Here is a 22,697-nt window from a genome sequence, read left to right on the forward strand (position 1 = left end):
TTTAGGCTTAAGGGCGAACGGGACGCGCCTCGCTTTAAGCCTTATGGGCCTGACCATTGGGTCTATCGGTAAAGTGATGGGCGGACCCTTGTAGCTCCCCAAGGACCCGTCGAAGACCTCGGGGAACTCCCGGCAGACCCCGTCAAAATTGCTGGCCTGCAAGTGGTCCACCCCCACCAGCTGGATCCCCAGTGGATTGAACCACGCCAACCCGAGAAGTGTGGTCAGTTGGCGCTTGACCACTAGGATGTCTAGGGGCCCCCTAAAACCCCCTCTTTCTACATGCACCCGGGCCCACCCCACGATGTGTACTGGGTTCTTCTGAAAGTCCCTCAGTACGAAGTCCGCTGGCCGCGTTTGGATGCGGCGGCGGGGACATAGTTTCTTGAGGGTTTCCTCCGAAATGATAGAGATGGAGGAACCCGAGTCTACTTCCATGATGCAGGGGGCGCCCTCGATTAGGACCGACATTTTGACCTTGTCTGGGGCCGAGAGGGGCAAGTTCAATACCTGCAGACTGGTGGATGCCGTCGTGTGTGTGTCCAGGGAATCGTGATGCGCTGACGGTTGGCGGCGGCTGTTCTTGGCCCGGCAAGCCCGGGCGATGTGGCCGGTCTTTCCGCAGCTGCGGCAGTCCAGGTTGCGGTACGGGCAGTCCCGTCGCTCGTGGGGGTCGCCGCAGCTGGCGCACCTGGAACCGGTGGTGGCGGTGGCCCTCTCCGTCGCTCGTTGTCTCGCTGGGGCCCGTGTGTCCGTTCTCTGCGGCCGCCGGAGCTGAAACGCTTCTTCCTCTGCTCGGTCTTCCAGCTCCGTTTCTCCTTGGTGGACTGCTTCGCCGCGTGGCTGGCCGAACGCCTTGGTGGCCCTCTCGAACGCCGTCGCCTCGTTGAAGGCTTGTTGTAGCGTGAGCTCCTCCTTAGCGAAGAGCTTCTGCTGCAGTCGTTCGTCTCGGAGGCCCCAGACGAAACGGTCCCTCAGGGCTTCGTCCCTTTTGTCAAAATTGCAGTTCCCGGCGATCTGCCGAAGGGCCGCCAGGTAGACTGCCGCTGTCTCCCCCGACTTTTGGTCCCTCTTGTGGAAGAGGAATCGGCGGGCGACGATGGACGGTTGGGGCGAAAATTGGCCCGTGAGGAGTCTCACGACTTCCCGGTAGGTCCTCTCGGTCAGCTTAGCTGGAGCGGAGAGGCCTCGTGCGATCTCGAAAGTTTCTTCTCCACAGACGCTCAGCAGGACGTCTCTCTTCCTGTCGTCATCTTCGATCAGGTTCGCCCGCAGGTAGCACTCGACCCTTTCTGTGTAGGTCTCCCATCTCTCGGGGTGCTCCGGGTTGAATTCCGCAAGATGGCCCGTCGTTACCGTAGAGTTCGCCATGGTGGCGGCGGGCTGTGCGATCCTGCGGTCTCACGCCTTCCTCGTCTCCGGCCCGGTCAGGTTCCCCTCGGGGCGGCCGGACCTATCTCGATCCCATCCTCGTCGCCAGTGTAATGTACTGGGAGACGAGACGTGGTGAAGGCATAGGTCTTTATTGGCTGGTACATCACAAGAACTCCGAACACGCGGCCGGGTCCGCTAATATATACATGCATCCCGGAACATCCCCTTCGCTGGCCAGCCCAATCCTGGCCAGTTAAACTTCCCGCCCTTGGTCAGGATTGGCGGTGGCTTTTCCCGCGCTGCGCACGGCGACCCGAGGGTGGCTCGGGTCGCGCGGCGCTTGCGCTGAGTCCGATACACTACACAGGAGAAGGAAGCAGAAGGAAGATTTGAGCCCTGCGGGGGTTGGATTCATCCTGTAGGCCCCATGTTTGACACCCCTGCCCTAGAGGCCCATATAAGTGGTCTCAAACTATCTTTCTATTGGAGGTGCTTCACAATGAGCCTGACCACTTTAAACTACTAGCACTGACTCTCTAATAGACAGAGATCCTGTTGGCTGAGATTCTCTTCCCTGGAACTGATCCTGGTGTGTTCTGTATATTAAACATTATTTGTGACTGAACCAATGCCCCTTCTGTTTTCCTGAACTGAACAAATAACTGAACTTTTAGAACTGTAAAAAGTAAAGTGTATCTCAACTGTAAAAAGTAAAGTGCTTAAAGTGCTGAGATGAACGTCACTTTCTTCTGTCTGGGCTTCTCATTCCACTATTTCCACAATTCCTGCCTCGACTTGTATGTTTCCCCTTGATGTTATTAGGTTAATTTGTGCATGGGATTTCTACTCTCACTTCTGGCTAGTGCTTTTGCTGCTTTGAGGAGGTGTTGTCAGTTGCCTAACAACCACATGGTTTATAAAAATAAAATTTTCTCCCTCTCTCAAAATACTAGAACTCAAGTGCTTCCAATTAAACTGATGGGTGGACAAAAGGAAACTGGTTCAGGGCGGACAAAAGGAAATACCACTTTACAAAAAAGTGATTAAAATGTGGAATGCATTGTCAGAAGATATAGCGATGGCCACGGGCATAGACTGTGGAATTAGATAGATTCATGGAGGATAAACCTATCAGTGTCTACGAGCCATGGCAACCGAAGGGAACCTCCACATTCAGAGGTACTAATTCTCTGAATCCCAGAAGCAGGAAACCACATCAGGGGAAGACCTCGGCCTCTATGCCCTGTTGATGGTCATCCAGAGGAACTGGTTGACCGCTATGTGAGACAGGATGTCGGACTACATAGACCACTGGTCTGATCCAGCAGGGCACTTCCTAGATCTTACCTTTCTTCATCCTCCACCAAAAAAATGAATTAAAGGGCTCTGAAGGAGAGCAGAAAAATCCCAGGATGTCTGGTGGTTGGCTGCACCACCCTCCCATCCTGAGAGCATCCAATGTGCAGAATCTGGCTGAAGCAAATATATATATTTTTTACTAGTCCCAAATAATTTCTGCTCTCTTCCCCCTCTATGCCTTGAAAAAAGCCCTGATGTGGATAGCCCAGCCTAGCTTGATCTCGTCAGATCTCAGAGGCCAAGTAGAACTTGTCCTCATTAGTACCTGGATGGGAGACCACGGAGGAATACCAGGGTCGTGACGTGGAGACAGGCAATGGCAAACCACCTCTGAATGTTTCTTGCCTTGAAAGCTCCACTGGGGTAGCTGTAAATCATCTGTGATTTGACAGCAGCAGCAGCAACAACAACAAAACCTTTTTTAAAAAGAGCCAAATTAAGATTAAACTCATTTTAAAACCATCAGTTTAATCCCACTGGAACAAATGTGCCAGATCATCGTTTGCATCCTCAGCTGCCATATTTTGCTACAAGAGACTTTTTATGGTTGCCTGAGAATGCAAAAATCACGAATAGAGTGGAGTGTGGCGGGAATTCTGTCAGCCGCTTTTTAACTGTTTGGAAAATAGGCCTCGCAGCCGTTATTCTGCTGCTTCAGAGGAAAGTGCTGAATGCGTTTCATTAGGCACAACAGCTGTTTCTCTTGCGACAGCCAAACTTCACTGGTGGGGACAGCAGTATAAGCACTCTTCATTTAACACTAATTGCACAGGCTTAAATTGTGGTTATTTTCCGACATGTGTAAATTAACTCTATAGCAATAAAGACAAAAGAGGGAACCTGGATTTGGGGATGGTGGGAAAATTTTTAGGAACAGGTGGCAGAGAGCTGCATGCTCAAGCATGCAGGTGAAGTCAGAGCCCACTGGACACCATTTGACCACCTAAGTGTTAACAAGTATTAAGGTCTGAACCAAATTAAAATGTGCAAACAAAGCAGTGTGTGTGTGTGTGGGGGAAGACTCTATTTCTTTTACATTTTACATTTAAAAAACTCAAAAAACCTTGTAAATGGAGAGCAGAGCCTTTTTGCTACTGTTCCTGGGTAACCACGATAATGACGAACAGAATAAATGTGGACACTGGAGGGTTGCCAGCCTCCAGGTAGCACCTGGGATTCTCCCAGAATTCCAAATGATCTCCAGACTGGAAAAAAAAAAAATCAGATCTCCTGGAGAAAATGGCCGCTGCAGAGGGTGGAATTTACGGCATCACGTCCCTGCTAAACTCCCTCCCCTAACCTCACCCTTCCCAGGCTCTGCCCTCAAATCTCCACAAATTCCCCAGGACTGAATACGGGGGCAGGCTGGAAGGAAAAAGCAGCCAGGGAAAAAGCCCTCCATCCACTGAAAGGTAGGTAGATGGGAGTGAGTGAGAAAGAATGATACTATGAGCTACCATGGTAGCTTCATGTGACTTGGCTGGGCATCTCCTTCGCTGTGTGGGGCTTGGCTGCGGACCTCTTTCTCTGTCTGTGTGAGCCAGAACTCCCTATTTAACATATATATGTACATTGTGATCACTGGCTTGGTTGCCAGGACGCCTGGACTTACAACTCACACACATCTACCTTGGGACATAGGCCCCTGTTGCAAGCTTCCTGACAGGCCTACGTGAATAACATGGATACCAGTCATCAAAGCAGCACCTTCTTAGATGGGTCCTAGCCTGACCATCATGCTATCGTGTGCAAATCCCCAGCTTTGCAGTGAAAGAGATCGTGCCGCTGCCATGAGCTGTCCAGCTGTATGGTTTTCAGCTCTCCCAATGGAAGCTATTACCAAGGCTAACCAGTGATCATCTTCCTGTACCTTCAGATGCCATAAGAGCAAAGCAGGAGCCCCACGTACCCACTATTCCCCTTGGACATTTCCATAAAGCAATCACGCTTATCTTAGGCATGGATCCTGCCAGACATTATAAGTCTATTGTAAATGGAACATCTCACAAAAGACTGTGCCAGCTTGAGTAGGAGGAAGACAAAACCCTAACCCAGAGACCAGCACCATTGTGTGAATCGGGTGTCACCTTAGATAACAATTCGACTCCCTATTGTCACTCTAGATAACTTTGTGTAGTATAGTTAATCCCTTGATCCCCTTTTACTTTCCAAACATCATCATGGAGCCTTCCCTTTTTCTGAGGTACCACATGTCCCAGCATCACAAGCCACCTGACCTAGTGTCACTGGTCATCTGACCACCTCCCAGAGGGTTCAAGGAAGGCCTTAAAAGATCTAACATTGCAGGGAGATTCGCCGGACAACTCTCACCTCCTCCATCCCTTCTTCGTTGCCATTGGAGCTTTCCTTGAAGACTACGATAGGTAATAGTATTACCCTGTTTGTCTACCCATGTGTTATCCCTATCAATTTCCTGCTGTTTTCTTAGACCTGTATGTATGCTGAATGAATTTCTCTCCTTGTATGCTTGTCTTATTTAACAATAAATACCATTTATTATAGCCAACTTCTCGTCATTGGGTAAATTTCTAAGAGACATTTCCTGTATACATTGGTCTTGTATCTCGCTGAGCCTTAATTGCCCATCAAACTAATTCCCCTAACCTCTTTTGAGGGCAATTTGGCTAATATCTGTGTGGGGCTCAGTCAGACTGTATGCTTTCTTCTGTACCTGACAAGAGGCTCAGCTGGACTGCCTACCTCCTTCCATGCACTATGTGGGGCCTGGCTGGGCTGTGTGCCTCCTTCTCTGCCTCACATGGGGCTTATGTCACCGGCTTGAGGCGGCTGCCACTCCACCTAGTTTGTCTACTTCCCTGCCAGGACCTTCTTCCCCAGTGGGGGACTTTGTGAGAGGGCTTTCCTGGAGGGAGCAGGACATCCCCAACACAATGTCACTCAGAAGTAAAGTCATCGCATTGGGGACCAGCACCGCTCACACCTGAACTCTAAGTGGCTTCCAAGTATCCTGTGGAATTCCAAATGCAAAATCTCCATGTAGAATTTCCAATGGATAAATTTCCAGCATAATTATCAACTGGAAACTTTACTTGGAGATTTTGGATTTGACAATTCTACAGAAGGATATTTGGACACATCTTTGTTAGAGTTAAATTGGTGTTTGTCCTCCTTTTTGATGTTCTGAAAGACATATATATTTGGGACTTAATATTATATTTGTAAGTCATGTTTCATATGAATTAAATTGCTGAAATTTTTGGAATACAATCTTTTGTCATAGTAATTTTGGGTTATGATACTTGCATAGTATTTTTTTCATAGTTACTTCTGCATAACCCTCTCCCATTTGTTATAATCTAACTGGGGACTGGCATCCCTAACCCCACCCCTTATGCAACATGGTCTACAGCTCACTTGGGGCCGGGGAGACCCTAGCACAGGGGATGTGCCCTGGCCACTGGGACATTTCCCAGTGCGCTTAACTGCCAATCCACTCCTAATAGGGCCTGAAGTTCCAGTAAAGGTATGCATGGTTTGTCCGGGAGTGACTCTTATCTTCTCTGCTGACCAGGTGGGGAAGGAGATTGCTTTTCTTTGGAGGTAGCTGCTACTACAAATCAAAGAGATTTCCACAGAGGCACAGCAGGCCCTAACTGGTTTGGGTCAGGGAGAACCAGGGACATTAACCTGAGCTCCCTGGAGGAAGGGCAGGATGGAAATGTACTACACAAAGGCTGTGATCACACACACTAAATAATGCACTTTCAATCCACTTTCAATGCACTTTGCAACTGGATCTTGCCAGTTCACACAGTAAAATCCAGTTGGAAAGTGCACTGAAAGTGGATTGAAAGTGCATTATTTAATGTGTGTGATCACACTCAAACAGTGTTCAAGTGGAGGCCTAGGAAATGCAGAGGGAAGCTCAAATGGATTTGGAACATATTAGCGACTAAGAGTCAGAGGAGAGAACTTTGGTACAAGTTCTGCTTCTTTGAATAATAGAAACTGTTATGTTAATAGTACGTTTTACCTCTCACACGTTCTTTGAAGAGCATCCCTTATCTTGGTGGGACAGAAGAGGTAAGGTTACACTGGCTCATGCCCTCTACCATTCCAATCTACAAAGTCTTAAGTTTTCCTCCACCCTCAGGAGCTTTCCACGGATGGAAGCAGCTCTTCCTCTACTGGGAGAACTGCTTCCAGCGGAAGGAGGCTATTTAGGCTGGAGGGAGAGTTCAGATTTTGCTGAGTGAAGGTAGGGCACAAACCACTAGCTTTCTACATTAGGGCATTTTTTTTAATGAGGAGGCATTCAGAAAAGCAATCTTTCCACTTCAGTCCAAAGGGGAAAAGCAGTACAGTCATAAGAGGATTATACAATATTTCTTCCTGTACGCTTGAATTCGGACCAACAAGGGGAAACATATAGCAGTTTACTGCCATTCTAATTCTGTTTAATTTCTATATTCAGTCTTCCTGCTTCCACAGAAACCTGCCTGGTTACTGTCAGAGAATCTTCTCAGTTTGTTTTCACCTTTGGAAGGGGGTCGGTGACCATAAAAGATGGGGCTTTTTCACTGGTGGCCTCTTGTCTATTTAAACACTCCCTGCATCCATTCATTTGGTATCTGTGTCTTTTGTGTTAAGTTCTGAGAGCCAGCATGGTGTAGTTAAATTGTAGTTGTTAAGAGACGCAGGTTCAAGTCCCACCTCTGCCATGGAAGCTCACTGGGTGGGTGACCTTGGGCTAGTCACTCTTACCCTAACCTACCTCACAGGGTGGTTGCTGTGAGAATAAAATGGAGGAGAAAAGAACGATAGTGCAAACTGCTTTGGTTCCCCATTGGGGGAAAAAGCTGAGTTATAAATATCTAACATATTTAAAGTTGATGGATGTGATGCTGGAAATTCATAAGCGTTCCACTGCAAAAGGTATGTGGGATGCTGATTTGGATCTATAGCAGTTGTGGCCAATGGTAGCTCTTCAGATGCTTTTTTGCCTACAACTCCCATCAGCCCCAGCCATTGGCCATGCTGGCTGGGACTGATGGGGATTGTAGGCAAAAATCATCTGGAGAGCTACCGTTGGCCACCCCTGATCTATAGCACAGGGCAAGGGATTGTAAGGCTTAAGACATTTTCCTTGTCGTTTTCTCAATCCAGGGGTCTGGTACTTGCCCTGATGGTGGGGTAAACATTCAGCTCCTAGGATAATCTAACCACCCAGCAGCATTCCACATACATGCTTAAAATGTTAGCATTTAATGATGACACTCACTTGAGGACAAAAGTATATCACACCTTTACATCTCAAGCTGAATTAATTGTACTGTATACTGAAGTAGCCTCAAGGTACCTAATTCTACTGGCAGATAGAAGTGTTACAGCCAATTGCAGCCACGGAGTTTGTGTGTGTGTGTGTGTGTGTATTAATCACTGAGCAGAAAGATTCTGAAGGGCACCTGATTTTGTTAATTTGTATTTACCAGGAGACCACTGACTGCATTAATGATGTGCCACGGATTGGGCTTATTACACCCAGAGAGTTCTCTCATCGACTCTGTGGGGAGACCGAACAATGGGAACTCTGGAAAAAGCTTCCGTTTGCATTATTTATCTCTCAGGATGAAACATGGAGGAAAGGGCAGCAGTTTGCTTCTTTGTAGGCCCCCAGGACAAGTAACAGTAACAACAACGAATGAATTATTTGCATGAGGAAGGCATCCTGTACATACATCACCAGCCAGCAGTCAACAAAACAATACATGGTTGTTTTATTAGCTTATTCATAAATGTGTGCTGCAGGTGCATTCAGAGGACTCCAGTGGAGAATGCTCATTCTAAAAATGGCCAAATCCCTACGCATTTCTCCCACAGCATCTATTCTAATTAACTTAAGACATCTGGGTCTCTTTGGCTGAACTTTTAAAATGCTGCTTTAAAAAAAAATCATTATCAGTCATGGCATACATATTTTTAATACTGGGAGCTATTTATTTAAATATGCTCAAGCTCTAATAATGTTTTGGGGATGATCCAGTCTGAGAGACTAATGTTTGCCTGAGAAGAATTCCCCATAGTGCTCAGAAGAGCTCCATCGCCTCCATCCCTCATGTGGCAACAGCTCAGTGGGGCCATTATGAGGAACAGAACTTTTGTGTCACTCCCATATCTGCCTCCAACATGGGGATGCCATTTGCCCCCAGGGCTCCAAGCCCCACCATACTCCAGTATGAGCACAAATGGAGAGCAGGAAGCAATATTATGCAGCATCAGTTCTGGTTGTACCTGGATATGACATTACAATGATCTAGGAGTGCCCCAAATCTCTATGGTTTTATCATAGAGACTGAAGAATTCCTAGAGTATCATGACGCCACTTCCAGGTACTGATCAGGGAGGGATGTTGCCATGTCACGCAATGTTGCTTCCCAAGTCTGCACCTTCCCAACACTTCCACTGGTTCCCAGCGCTTGCCTGGTAATGGTACTCCAACACCCTGCAAATTATTTGAGGTTAGAGGGAAGAAAGAAAGAAGTGGTGCTCTCCTTTGAGAACCTTCAGTGGTACAGAGCATTTTATATTATTCTTTTCAATTCTCTGAAGATCTTTATATAAGTTAACTCACACATTCTTTCATCTTTCCTATAAGGCAGAGCAGTGTTTTTAACCTCAACATTACAAGGGGCAACTGAAGCTCAGAGACTACAGAACCTGTTGTTCAGTTGCAGTTGAGTCCAACTCTTTGTGACCCCATGCACCACACGTGACCCTTTAATCTTAAAGACCGAGAGCCTAACTATGTGTTACATTACATTTGTCCTCATGGGAACTTTAGTTGACTCCAAGTTCTTGCTTGGGACTCAGCTTTCAAACACATGCGGCCCTGACTCAGATTGGGACAAGGGACACAATCAGAAAGGACTCCTGCCCAAACCTGTGTCATTTTCCTAAAATGGTCCCTTGCGACACAATTTGACATACCCCCAGGGCTTTTCTAGGTTGACAAAATTATTCAAGAGGAAGTTGGAAGCCCCTTTTACCCATGTATCATGTTTCTAGTCCAAACTGGGTCCCTCTTAAGTTTGAGAACTCCTGGCAAAGAATTTATAGCTGGTATCTGACTAAAAAATTCCTGTGGACAACAAGTATAGAATGTACCCTTTAAGTTTCAGGGCTAAACAACAGATCTTGCTGTTCCTATCCGTACCAGGCACTTTACCATATTGAAACAGGTTTTAAAACCAACTGCAGGGAAGAGAACCCAACAATTTCCTCATGCAGATTATAAATTTAGCCTTACACTGTTTCCAACCACCACCATAGCACCAATTCTCCTGTACCCCTTTTGCCTGGTGCCAGATGTGAGGTGAGTGAATCTTCAACTCATTTGGCCATCTGGTTAAGGAGTTGTGGCATAGCTTGGTCCCTTTCAAAATCTGCTTTGCCAATGCACAATAAGGTATCATGAAATGTTCTCTGACTTCAGTATGTGCTGATGCACAGGTTTGTATGCACATGGCATTACAGTGTCTTTTAAAAACTCTTGCATTACTCCATGACACTTCCCCACTGAGGAGAGCAGAAGAAGAGCTCTGCTGGATCAGGCCGAAAAAGGATCATCGAGTCCTGGATTCTTTTTCCAAGTGATCAGCCAGTTTACCTTTGGTGAGCTCACAAACAAGGCATAAAGTCAACAGCCATTCCTGGCTTGCCTCTCCAGAGCAGAGGTGGAATTCTAGCAAGAGCTCCTTTGCATATCAGGCCACACACCCCTGATGTAGCCAATCCTCCAAGAGCTTACAAAAAAAGAACCTTGTCAGCTCTTGGAGGATTGGCTACATCTGGAGCGTGTGGCCTAATATTCAAAGGAGCTCCTGCTAGAATTCCACCTCTGCTCCAGTGTATGACACTAAAAAAATATAGGGCCTCTGAACCTGGAGGTTCCATTTAGCATTCAGGCTTCATTGCTATGGAGAAAATGGGTGTGCTTTCTGGTGTATATTTTTTTAATGCTGATTTTAAATTTGGGGGATTTAAATTTATTTTTTTGCACTTTATTGCTCATGCTGTTAATTGTTATAACTTTTAATAGTTTTTTAATTAGTAGTTGTAGTTTTTCTGGGCTGTATGGCCGGGTTGTGGCCAAGATCACGCTCATACAGCCCATAAAGTCTGCAACAACTAATTAATTCTGGCCATGAAAGCCTTTGACAACATATTTTTATAGCTTTGCATTTTATTTTATGTTTCCCCGCCCCTCATTTTGACCCCATCTCAAGCATCTGTAAGGGATGAGAATATGGAATAGAAATTTTAAGCAAATAATTAAACCCGTCTTCCGTAAATTTGTATGATCTTTTCCTTAAAAATTATCTTGAGCAGAACATGACAATGCAAGAAACACAGAATTAACCCCACTGCACGACCCTTTCCCTGCCTCCCCTCGTCTGTAAAAATATTTAGATTTACAAAATGTATGGGAGGTAATTTACTTATAAGCCACATTGAAGAACTAAAAGGTAGAAAGATGGGGTATAAATATTTCAAGTAAATAACACCATAAGAAATAACACCATATCATACCACTGGATATCAGCCCAGCAGCCCATTACAGGGTACTGTAATGCAGAGCGCAATTATATTGTGTCATGTGTTGCAATAAACCAGGCACTATGAAGGAAACGGCTGTGAGAGTTGGACCATAAGGAAGGCTGAGTGCAGAAGAATAGATGCTTTTGAGCTGTGGTGCTGGAGAAGAATCATGAGAGTCCCTTGGACTGCAAGAAGATCAAATCAGTCAGTCCTAAGGGAAATCAACCCTGACTGTTCCCTGGAAGGTCAGATGCTGACGCTCAAATACTTTGGCCACCAAATGAGAAGCGAGCACTCACTGGAGAAGATGGTGATGCTGGGGAAGACAGAAGGCAAAAGAAGAAGGGGATGGCAAAAGATGAGATGGCTGGACAGCGTTACTGATTTAACTGATTTAACGAATTTGAACAGACTTCGGAGGATGGTAGAAGACAGGAGGGCCTGGTGTGACTTTGTCCATGGGGTCGCAGAGTCGAACTTGACTGTGCGACTGAACAACAACTTGAAGGAAACAGAGGGAGATGGTGGCAGAACCTTTATGTTTTCCATAACATCTTGTTTTCTCCTATGTACTTTATCCATTATGCATAATCAGTAGTTTAGATCCAACCAGCTTTTTTGCTCAGTCTTACCCAGTACCCACCCTTCTTCCAGTTCTTGTCTCCTATGGTTTTCATCCACACAGATCCCATGACCCCGCCCCCCACCCCATGTATCCTTTCTGGTGGTCAATTGGGTAATCCCTCTTTCCTTTTTCACTACCAAGAAAACTTGTTGGATCCAACGTGACATCTTTTTTTTCTTTTGGGAGACATAATTTTGTGTTTGTTGCTTTGTACCTTGCATCACCTTTGTCTGCATCATTTATATGAAACCTTTCCTAACCAAGCTTGTTGAAAAAAGCTATAGGCATGCGTTTATAAATAATTTTGAACTTCTTGTCTTGGCCACCTTGACAGCTTTAGTGAACAGTGATAGGCTAACTCCCTGAAAGTATACCTGTGCAAGAAATAATTAACTTGCTCTAGGTTAGCAATTAAGACATGGTTTTTTTACCTGAGGAGAAACTTCAGGATAGTGAAATGACCAATGTTTTCAAATCTTCAGAACAGACACCATCCTATGAGCTGTATTTCCTGGCAAGTGCAATATCTACCAAGCCTTTAGTGACAACTTTTTTTTTACCTTTTGAATTTTATTCCAGACACGTTCTTTATCACTTTTTCTTCCTTCGAGGGTGTCCATAGCATCTGCCATTAGCGACTGCAGCTGTGGCACCAAGATAAAAATTATCGGAATGGAATTCACACAGAAATAACTTCTCTAAATACACAGATTAAAACCTAATTAAAAAATCATTTGTACGCTGATGATTTTATTACTCATCTTTCGCACAATAAGCACACCACTGCCGTTATATTTTTGTGTGTGTGTGCATTTCACCCATATTTGCCTTGCATTATCATGGAACATACAACGCCCTCAAATAAGGTAGATTCTACTAGAAATTTTGGAGTTTAGAATATGGGTTTTGCAGTGCAACCCTAAGCAGTGTTACAGTCTTCTAAATTCATTAAAGTCAACGGGCTTAGATGGGTGTACTTAGAATTGCACTACTAGTGCAGGACAATGATGATTTGTGAAAGTCAGGATATAAGAATGGCATAAATAAAGAATTTTGTATACATCTGAGCAGGGGTGGAATTCTAGGAGGAGCTCCTTTGCATATTAGGCCATACACCCCTGATGTAACCAATCCTCCAAGAGTTTTTACAAGGCTCTTTTTTGTAAGTTCTTGGAGGATTGGCTACATCAGGGGTGTGTGGCCTAATATGCAAAGGAGCTCCAGCTAGAATTCTACCCTGCATCTGGGATATATATGCTGCTTTTAAGTCAGGCATTGTTCCATTTCATTCTGTGTCATCTGCTCTGTCTGGCTTCAACTTTGCAGGTTCTCAGGGAAAGGGAGATTTCCCCTCACTGTCTCAGGTTCTTTAACTGCTCTTCTGTTGTGCCACATGCTCTTCTATTGTGCCACATCCCCTGCCGGTTCATGAACCACTCAAAGTTAAGCACATTTAAGACCCACTGAATTCTATAAGAGCTTTGAGCAGATTTGGAAGAGGGGCCATGGCTCAGTAATAGAACATCTGCTTGGCATGCAGAAAGTCCCAGGTTCTGTCCCTGGCATCTCCAGCTTAAAAGACCAAGCAACACGTGATGCGGAAGACCTCTGCTTGAGACCTAGATGAGCCGCTGCCAGTCTGAATATACAATACTGATTGTGATGGACCAAAGGTCTGATTCGGTATAAGGTAGCTTCCTGTGTTCAGGTGGTTACATTCCTTTCATTGAAATTAACAGGCCTCAAAGTGCTCATCTTTCACGGGGTTGTGCCCATTTTTATAATGAATTATAGCCTGCCTCTCAACCCCACGAGGTCTTCAAGGTGGTTCACAGCCATCATAAAACAATTTAAAACATATGCCCCAGCTGAACCTGGGGGGCACAGCCACATGGACACAGCATCCTACTTTTCCAGCCTTCCCAATGACATAATTTAAATGTCAGGGTTAGCAGACAGGGAATAGTCGAAGGAAGATTAGCTTATTCATCACTGAATATATTCAGCATGGGCCTCTGGTTCTGCCAAGTTTTCTAAAGAAAGATAGCAAGCATTGCAAGCACTCCAGAGGTTCGCTGGAAATCTACCCTTGAGAAGGTCACTGTGTTTTCCAGAAGGTAAATTTTGCAGCTGGGAGATCTAGTTTTAAGTAATGTTTTCACAGCATGTGCTTAAGCTGTGATGTATGACTTGGGCTGCCACCCGTCCCAGAGGAAAACACTGGCCGCTGTTCATTTGCATACAGTAATTAATTCAAATGCTTGCAAATTTAAAATTACTCTTCTAGCTTGCAGCAGAGCACTGGATTGTGTTTTGTGTCATGCAAGCCAGAGCAGTTACCTATAAGGGCACCAAGGATGTTCTTTTTGTTCAAGACTCCTCCAAAACGACTGAGGTCATAGTAAGAACAAGCACACCCTTTTATTTGGGTAGTCTTTCCTTGAGAACCAGCTGCTTTATGAAGCCACCACATTTGAACTTGGGGGGTGTGTGGTGTGGATCCTGAATCTGGGGATTCTATAGAACTAGGGAAATGCTATATAGCTCCCACTTTCTAGTCCCATTTGAAAAGGGACATTTGAGTGGCAACACCAGACTTGGGTGGGGAGTCTCTGTAGCCCTATGTTTGTACTTGGTTGCATTGGTTGCCAGCAGAATGGTTGTGTTCAGTTAGAACAGGGGCGTCAAACATGTGGCCTGGGGGTCAAATCAGCCCCCTGAAGGGCTCCTATCAGGCTCCGAGCAACCTGCTGTCATTTGCTTCTTTCTCCCTCTCTCTTGCTTCCTTCTGCATCACAGCTTGCTTTGACAGGCTTGCTCAATTGCACAGGAGCTACAAAGCAAAGCCTCTATTTTCTGAGAGGGACAGCATGCTCTGCCAGGCTCTCTCAATCCCACAACAGAGCCACTGAGCCAAGCCTCTCTCTCTTCTATTGGCTGAGACTCTTTCGCCTCCTGGTCCCCTGGAGAAGCTTTGTTGCTGGAAGATGCAGTTGCAAGAAGTGCATATATTTTCTACATTTTGTGTGGGAATTGGCTCCCTACGTACACTCTGCCAAGCTGGCCATGCTAATTGAGGCCCCCACATCCTGAAGACTGGGTTAGCAACAGACAACTATTCTAATATGGTCCCTCTGGTACTTTGAAGGATTCAGCTTCAGTTGGTAAAGAACGCAGTTGCTTGTTTGCGAACTGAAACTGAGAGGTTCAGTCATATCAGCTCTATTTTGTGTAATTGATATTGGCTGTCGATTTGCTTTTAGGTCTGGTTCAACATATTGTTCTTCCTGATAAAGCCCTGCACTGCCTGGGACCCAGATCCCTGAAGGGCCACCTCTCTTGGTACAAGCCCATCCACCAACTCAGGTCTTCCCAGTGTTTTTTAACTCTACATGATATCTATTAGACTTGCCAGAGGCTCAAGCATGTTGTCTCTTGGCCCTAGCTCCTTGGAACTGTCTCCCAGAAAAGGTCAGAAGGATTCCTGTGCTGGCACAGTTCCAGAGGAACTGCAAAGCCTTTTTATTTAAGGAGGCTTTGGGAACTCATTTTTGAATTAGAAACAGTGTTGTACGTGAGACATGAGAGAACAGAAGTCGGCCAGGGAGCAACAGTGCCAAGGCGAGGTCATTCTATGCTGGACCTAAATTTTAGTAGAATTCAGCCTTTGCCTTTGATGCCTTCAGGACAGGGGGAGCGAACTCTTTATTTTGCCATGACTTCACCATCAGCAAGATCGCTGATTTTTCAGTTCAGTAAGCATTCAGGAAACTCTGAGCAAACGAACATCACATTATTCCTTTGGTTTCAGCGGGATTCCTGTACTACATATGGATTGAAGGGTGGATGTTTTAAGTATAATCATGCCTATGGATATAAGTATAATCATGTCTAGGGAAAGTGGCATGGTATAGCCGATCTTGTCAGATCTCGGAAGCTGAGCAGCGCCAGTACTTGGAAGGGAGGCACCAAGGAAGATTGCAGAGGAAGGCAATGGCCAACCACCTCTGCTTTTCACTTGCCTTGAAAGTCCCTAGTTGGGGTTGCCACAAGTCAGGTACAACTTGACAGCACTTTACATACACGCACACGGACATTTTCTATGCATGGTGACCAGCATTAACTCAACTGCTGAACTGCTGCACCCAACTTTTCAATGTGATGCTAATTTCTGCCCCTCCCCCCCAAAGCCAGGAGGAATAATAACATTAAACTTGAACCGATTCTGCACTTGTTCAGGGCTCAGAGCTCTCCCCCCCCCGCCCCCCGGCGTTTCTGTCCAATTTTGCACAAGCTGTCACGGGCCTGTGACTTGCCTCGCCTCTTTCCCGTGGCAAGCAAGATCCTCTGAAAAATGGTTTCTGCTTGCCACAGGAAAGAGGCAAGGCAAGTTGCAGCCCTGTGGCAGCTTGTGCAAAATTGTACAGAAGCACTGGGGTGAAAGGGCTCTGAGACCGGAACAAGCCTAGTGCGAAATAGGCCTTGCTGTAAAAAAGGGTTCAAAATCAAACCAGAACAAACTTGCATACCAGTTCAGCATCCTGCTGGCTGATATCCTGGAGATAGGGAATGGTTGCAAGCTCAGCCATGGCTTGGTTAATCACTTGGGACTGCTCCTTGAAGCGCTGCAAGCGGCCGAGGAGGCTGGCATGCTGCAGTTTTTCTATCATTCCCGAACATGCACAGAAAGTCTCCTGGGTTTGGAATGGAAAGCAAATGTGTTAGGTAAATGCCATGGAATGGTGCTAGGGTTGTCATGCTCCAGGTGGTGGGTGGAGATCTCCTGGGATTACTGATCTCCAGGGGACAGAGATCAGTTCCCCTGGAGAAAACGTCTGCTTTGGCGGTTGACTCTGTAACATCATACCTCATTCAAGTCCTTCCCCTCCCCAAGCCCCACCCTCCCCAGGCTCCACCCCAAACCTCCAGGTATTTCCCAACCTGGAACTGGCAACCCTAGATGGTATAGAATCATAGAGTTGGAAGGGACCTCCAGAGTCATCTAGCTCAACCCCCTGCACAATGCAGGAAACTCACAAATACCTCCCCCTAAATTCACAGCATCTTTATTGCTGTTAGATGGCCATCTAGTCTCTGTTTAAAAACCTTCAAAGGTACCCAACTTTTTTCCTCCCGGAGAGCTGAAATTGCACCTTATCGTCACATGTTTGCACTTCCTAATACCAGGCCCAGGAAACTCTATGATAATGCCGCTCTCACAGAGGACATCCTTTAATCATTCCTTCTAGCATGAGCGACAACAATAAAAAAGCACAGTGTTCAAAGCAGATATGCAAGTATGAGGAGATAGCTAAGTAGAATGTAATTTTTCTTCCTGTTGTCGAGGTTTTCCATAATCCTCTTAAAAAAAATGCTTTGGCTGTTTCAGTGAAATGTTAGAGATGAAAAAAAATTCCTGTAATACATAAATCTCTACAACAGGTTCGCAGTCAACGTGCATCCGTTGCACTGAACGGTAATATGCAGGCAAGCTGTGGGATTTGAGCCTGCAAACGTATAGGGATGAGCTTAAAGTAAGCACCTGTGACTCTGAGGATGTTCATGGGGCTGGTTGCCTGCCCCAGATGCGATCTTGTTTACGTGTTCAGCTAGCCTAAGACGGCAGCTCCTGAACTCAGTTTGGCTTCTCATTTGTTCATCCTTTCAAAGGAATTTGTCGGAGACTGAAGTGAGAAGAAAGAACGGCAGGACTTTCTGGCAGGTGTAGAGCTCTTCTGCTCACTTCTTTCATCCCAGGTTAAGTAGCTGGGGAAACAAAACTGGTTGCTTTTTTGGGGGGAGGGCATTGCTATACTTGGGAAGTGGAGTTCAGAAGAAGAAAACACAATGACCCACTGCTGACCCAAGACATTCGGTCAGGAAGCAAGGTGCCCTAATGTCTGGAATCGTCTTGTTTGTGTACACGGGAATTTGTACCTACGGATGACTGGTAGATCAGGCAGCTGGTGGGTGGGGAGGAGGAGAGCCATGTGGGTTTATGGCTTGCTTTAATACAATGTCACTCTAATTAAGAAAGAATCTGTCTCTGAAACCTGCACTGGCTTTAATATATACCATAACAGAAGTATGTTGAGATTCTGGAAGACTAACTTGGGTTTTTGCTGACTGATCCTCTTCTCTGTTCACACTCTTGACTTTTCCTGTTTCACAGGAGCCTGTAGACTGGTTCTCTCATATTTTAAATTTTGTCCAGTGCCTAGCAGTACAAGAAATCACTGTCTTCACCACCACCACCACCACCACCACCATTATTAGAAGTAATAATGGAGGGAAGCTGGCAGAGTCCAATCTCATCAGATCTCAGAAGCTAAGCAGGGAAGGGAGACCACAAAGTCGTAACTACCTAGTTTTGCACCTGAGGCAAGAATACAAAATTCTGACCCTATTCTTTCATAGAAGTTATCTTAGAAAAAAGGTAAATACATAAACAACAAGAGTAATAACAACACAGTGTTTATTTTAGCCATGATAAACTTTTTTCTGCACCCCTCAGCTTTGTGCCTCACTTGCTTTGCCCTTCTTACAGCTCTGGGAGACCAACAAAGAAGACTCCACAGAGGCAAGCAATGGCCAACCACCTCTGCCTCTCACTTGCCTTGAAAGTCCCTCCCTGGGCTCGCCATAAGTCTGCTGTGACTTAACAGAACTTTACAAACACACAGTAGTAGTAGCAGCATATCATAATGTAATATGATGTATCCGTAACAAGGTTTGTCATCTACCTGGTGGAAAAGGGAAGGGGGATTGGAGATTCTACACCATTGTTAACTGCATATTAACTCTGACTCTGTTCCACACTTTGTGATGCCAAACCCAAGTTTGCCATTTAAAACAATTCTTTTTTTTAAAAAAAACAGGTTTCTCAAAATGGTGCCCCAGTGCTCTGCTAAGCCAAGTTACCCCCATCCATTGAAATAAATGGACTTAGAAGGGTGTAACTTTACGTAGGATTGCACTTTTAGTAGCAAAGGAGTCGCATTGCTGGATCAGACCAAGCACAAGTGCCGTATTTCTGAAGACTCCCTCACAGAAAAAGTTCTTTGCAATGTAATTAAGGATCATATTAGGTGGATCCTTTCTCTCCAGTGTGCTGGTCCTACACAGATTGTTTCTCTCCCGTGTGCTAGTACCTGATTTGGCTGTTGCTCAACAGAATGGCAGTGTTTACCTGCCAATGAACTAGCTACTGACAGAGTTCCTGAATGACATAATTAAAACAACGAATACATCAATATAACACTGAAAAAAGACAGGCACATTCAAAATACAATAAGATAATTGGCATCAGCATTAAAATATCCAGGACTTTTTTTTGTAGCAGGAACTCCTTTGCATATTAGGCCACACACCCCTGATGTAGCCAATCCTCCAAGAGCTTACAGGACTCTTAGTACAGAGCCTACTGTAAGCTCCAGGAGGATTGGCTACATCAGGGGTGTGTGGCCTGATATGCAAAGGAATTCCTGCTACAAAAAAAGCCCTGCAAATATCTAATAAGACCAACTAGGGTTGCCAACGTCCAATCTTTCCCTGTATAATTATGGTAGGCTTCAGCTACTGGTGAATGTTTGCAGTGATTCTCACATAAACACAAGTTATTATTATCATGACTGTAAGCTCTTTGGAGTCCGGCTTGGTCCTACTTCAAAGTGATAGCAACAAACAGGACTATAAGTTCTTTGGATTCAATCTATTCATCCTTGGACCTGAGGAAGACTTGAAATGGTGTACTGGATCAACCCACCATAGTCCATACTTTACATTTGGGATTTGTACGTTGTATATTTGTAAACAAATGACTGGCTATTACTAAATTGTTTCTTGTTGTGCCTGGAGCAGTGTAATTTTGATTTTCAACCAGGTAGTGGATGGAGATCTCCTGCTATTACAATTGATCTCCAGGCAACAAGAAAAGTTCCTCTGGAGAAAATAGCCACTTATATGACATTATAATCCATTGAAACCCCTCCTCTCCCCAAACCCCACCTTCCTAAGGTTCCACCCCCCCCCCCCCCCCCAAATCTGACAACTCTAAGACCAACCCTTTCAAAGGATTCAGAGCAGCAGAACTATAACACTCATCAAGGGAGAGGATAGAATAAACGAAATGCCCAAGGAAAAAAAGTAATGCTTTTATCCTGTGCTGGAAGTGAAGGGCAATGAGGAGGAAGTGCCACAGTCATGGTGCCAGAACAGAAAAGGCCCCGTCTCTAGGGGCCACACAAAGGAGGCCTGCTCAGGTGCTGGCAGGCTTATAAAGGGAGCAGGTGGTGTTTTAATATAAGCCTACAGTGCGGCCAGAAAGTAAAGGAAGAAATCACCTCAAGTCTAATTCTTATCTTTAAGAAGAAGGGATTATAGCAGGTTGAACACTGTCAGGGGTTGTGTTTCAGTGGCAATGAAAAAAATGCAGAAAGAGAGTGTAAATAACTGTTTCTGGCAGCAATAAGAGCCCACAGGGATGTGAAACGCCATGATGAGAATTACCTGAGCTACAGTGGAGTTCAAGAGGCTACTAAGCCGCGGTAAAGAAAATAATAAAGTGGCCATGGATGAAGTTAAAACCGCCTCATCCTGGTACAGTGAAGGTTAAGTAAATAGCAAACTTAAATGGAGGCTTTAGGCAGAAGGAATTGGATGATTTAGCAGAGGCAAGAGCTCGGCATCAGACAAATGGAGACGACAGGTAAGCAACAAACTCAGCGTAAGGCATCTGAAGATGAGCTTCCGAAGGGAAGGAAACGAATGAACAATTCTTTGGCAGGTTGAACAAGCTCCAAGCCTCTCTAATTTTTATGAAGGGGAAAAAAGGAAAAAGCGGGCAAGACTTTCAATGAAGAATTGATGAAGGGAAAAAAAAAAAACCACCCCAGCCTTAGCCTGCACTTGTAGACTAAGGATGATAGAAATAATTGTCTCTGAAGTTGGCAGGCTGTAAGTGGTTTGTTTCTTTCAAAGAGAAGCTTATCAAAAGGAAAAGCTAAGAATTTCTCGCTAAATTTAGAACCTTTGTCATGCGTTTGCCACACTGACCCATTTGCTCACTGAGGGTTGTCAGAATATTGTGAAGCAGGTCCTTGCAGCTCTGAGGAGGCAAGGTGAGAAAGTTTTACAAAACCAAACTAAGTGTAGATGCCCATCACAATGAGTGACACTTGAGCGTTACTGATGATGCTTGAGGAGGCATTCCTTGGGGGAATGTGCTGGCATGGGAAGGAACTTCTTAATTACATCCATACCAGGTACCTATAATAACAAAAGAACGTGCCTGTCTGTCTGCTCATCTGTCTATGACAAGCACAACGAACTCCTCCGAAAATAAAGCTAAGCACTTCGAAAATGGCCACCGTTTTAGAATAATCATGGAAGATGCAGCGCCAGAAATGAAGTGAATTGAGATAACCTAGCCTGGCCCCTCCCCACCAGCTATTAGCAATAGAAACAGGTTCTCTGTTTGTGGCTGGCAAAACTTATCAGGAAATACAGGTGGGTGTTTGAAAACCGGCCACCGACTTCAGGATGAGAATGGGAGTCGCGGTGCCGAAAATGAAGGGAATGGGAACATCCTGGCCCAGTTTCTCTTTTGTTGGTTGACTTGTAGGATGGCCACACGCTTGTTCTTGTGAGAATAAAAAGAGGAGAAAAGGATGATATAAGCCACTTTGGGTGCACGCTGGGGAGAAAAGAAGGGCAGAAATGATTTTAAACTATGATAATAAAAAAAGATATGTCTGTTTTGATTTGCAAAACCCTTGGTTTGCACACAGGCAACTTTCTGTAGGATGCTCACAACTAGGAGGTGGAAGAAAACTATACATGTTAGCTTCTGATAGTAGTATAATAATGTTGCCATTCTTCACCGCACCCAATGGTAATTTCTTCTATGTGGATGGCTGCCTATATAAGAAAGCATGAATTGTCTCTAATTTGTGCCTAATTTGATTGAAGTCTACTCCCCCCTTCCCCCAGTGACCATTCCTTTATGTCCAGAGGAAGGCAAAAAGCCTCCAGGATTCCTGGGCCTATCTGTTCTGGAGGTCACTATTGTTATTGAAAGCCCAAGCTCTATCAGTTAAGTTGAAGCACAGAGATTTAACTACTGCCAATGAGCTACCTCTCTCTCTCGGCTTGGCTTCGCGAACGAAGATTTAAGAAGGGTGCAATAGTCCACGTTTGCTGCAGGCTCGCTGGTGGCTGACAAGACCAATGTGGGACAGGCAGGTCCGGCCACAGCGGCTGCAGGGAAAAGTCTGATTTAGCGTTGGTCCTGTAGCAGTGCGATTCTTCCTCAATCTCCTTTTGTCTTCAAGACCAGCTATGCGTGTGTTCTCAAAGGAAGAGACAGCCTGGTGGATGGTGTGCCTCCATGCTTTGCGATCTGAGGCTAGGTCAGACCACTGGTGATGGTTGATGTGACAGGTGCTAAGGGATTTCTTCAGGGAGTCCTTGTACCTCTTCTTTGGTGCCCCTCTATTTCGATGGCCGGTGGAGAGTTCGCCATACAGGGCAATCTTGGGAAGGCGGTGGTTTTCCATCCTAGAAATATGCCCTGCCCAGCGCAGCTGCGTCTTCAACAGCAGTGCCTCGATGCTGGTAACCTCTGCCCGCTTGAGGACTTCAGTGTTGGTCACAAAGTCACTCCAGTGGATGTTGAGGATGGTGCGAAGGCAGCGCTGATGAAAGCGCTCAAGGAGTCGCAGGTGATGACGGTATAAAACCCACGATTCGGAGCCATAGA

At 45.5% G+C, this 22,697-nt stretch overlaps 1 protein-coding gene across 1 annotated transcript in view; it reads right to left on the bottom strand.

Annotated features, from left to right (window-relative positions):
* The window catches only part of SPATA16 (spermatogenesis associated 16), a 215,920-nt gene that overhangs the window by 40,069 nt on the left and 153,154 nt on the right, over nucleotides 1–22,697 (bottom strand). Inside the window, exons 8-9 of the mRNA XM_060240907.1 lie at nucleotides 16,468–16,632; nucleotides 12,499–12,582 (exon numbers count right to left, since the gene is read on the bottom strand). Of these exons, the coding sequence (XP_060096890.1) occupies nucleotides 12,499–12,582; nucleotides 16,468–16,632 (249 nt within the window). The remainder of the gene's footprint in view (nucleotides 1–12,498; nucleotides 12,583–16,467; nucleotides 16,633–22,697) is intronic.

Source organism: Heteronotia binoei, chromosome 6 (genome assembly GCF_032191835.1).
Source record: "Heteronotia binoei isolate CCM8104 ecotype False Entrance Well chromosome 6, APGP_CSIRO_Hbin_v1, whole genome shotgun sequence".
Lineage (NCBI taxonomy): Eukaryota > Metazoa > Chordata > Lepidosauria > Squamata > Gekkonidae > Heteronotia > Heteronotia binoei.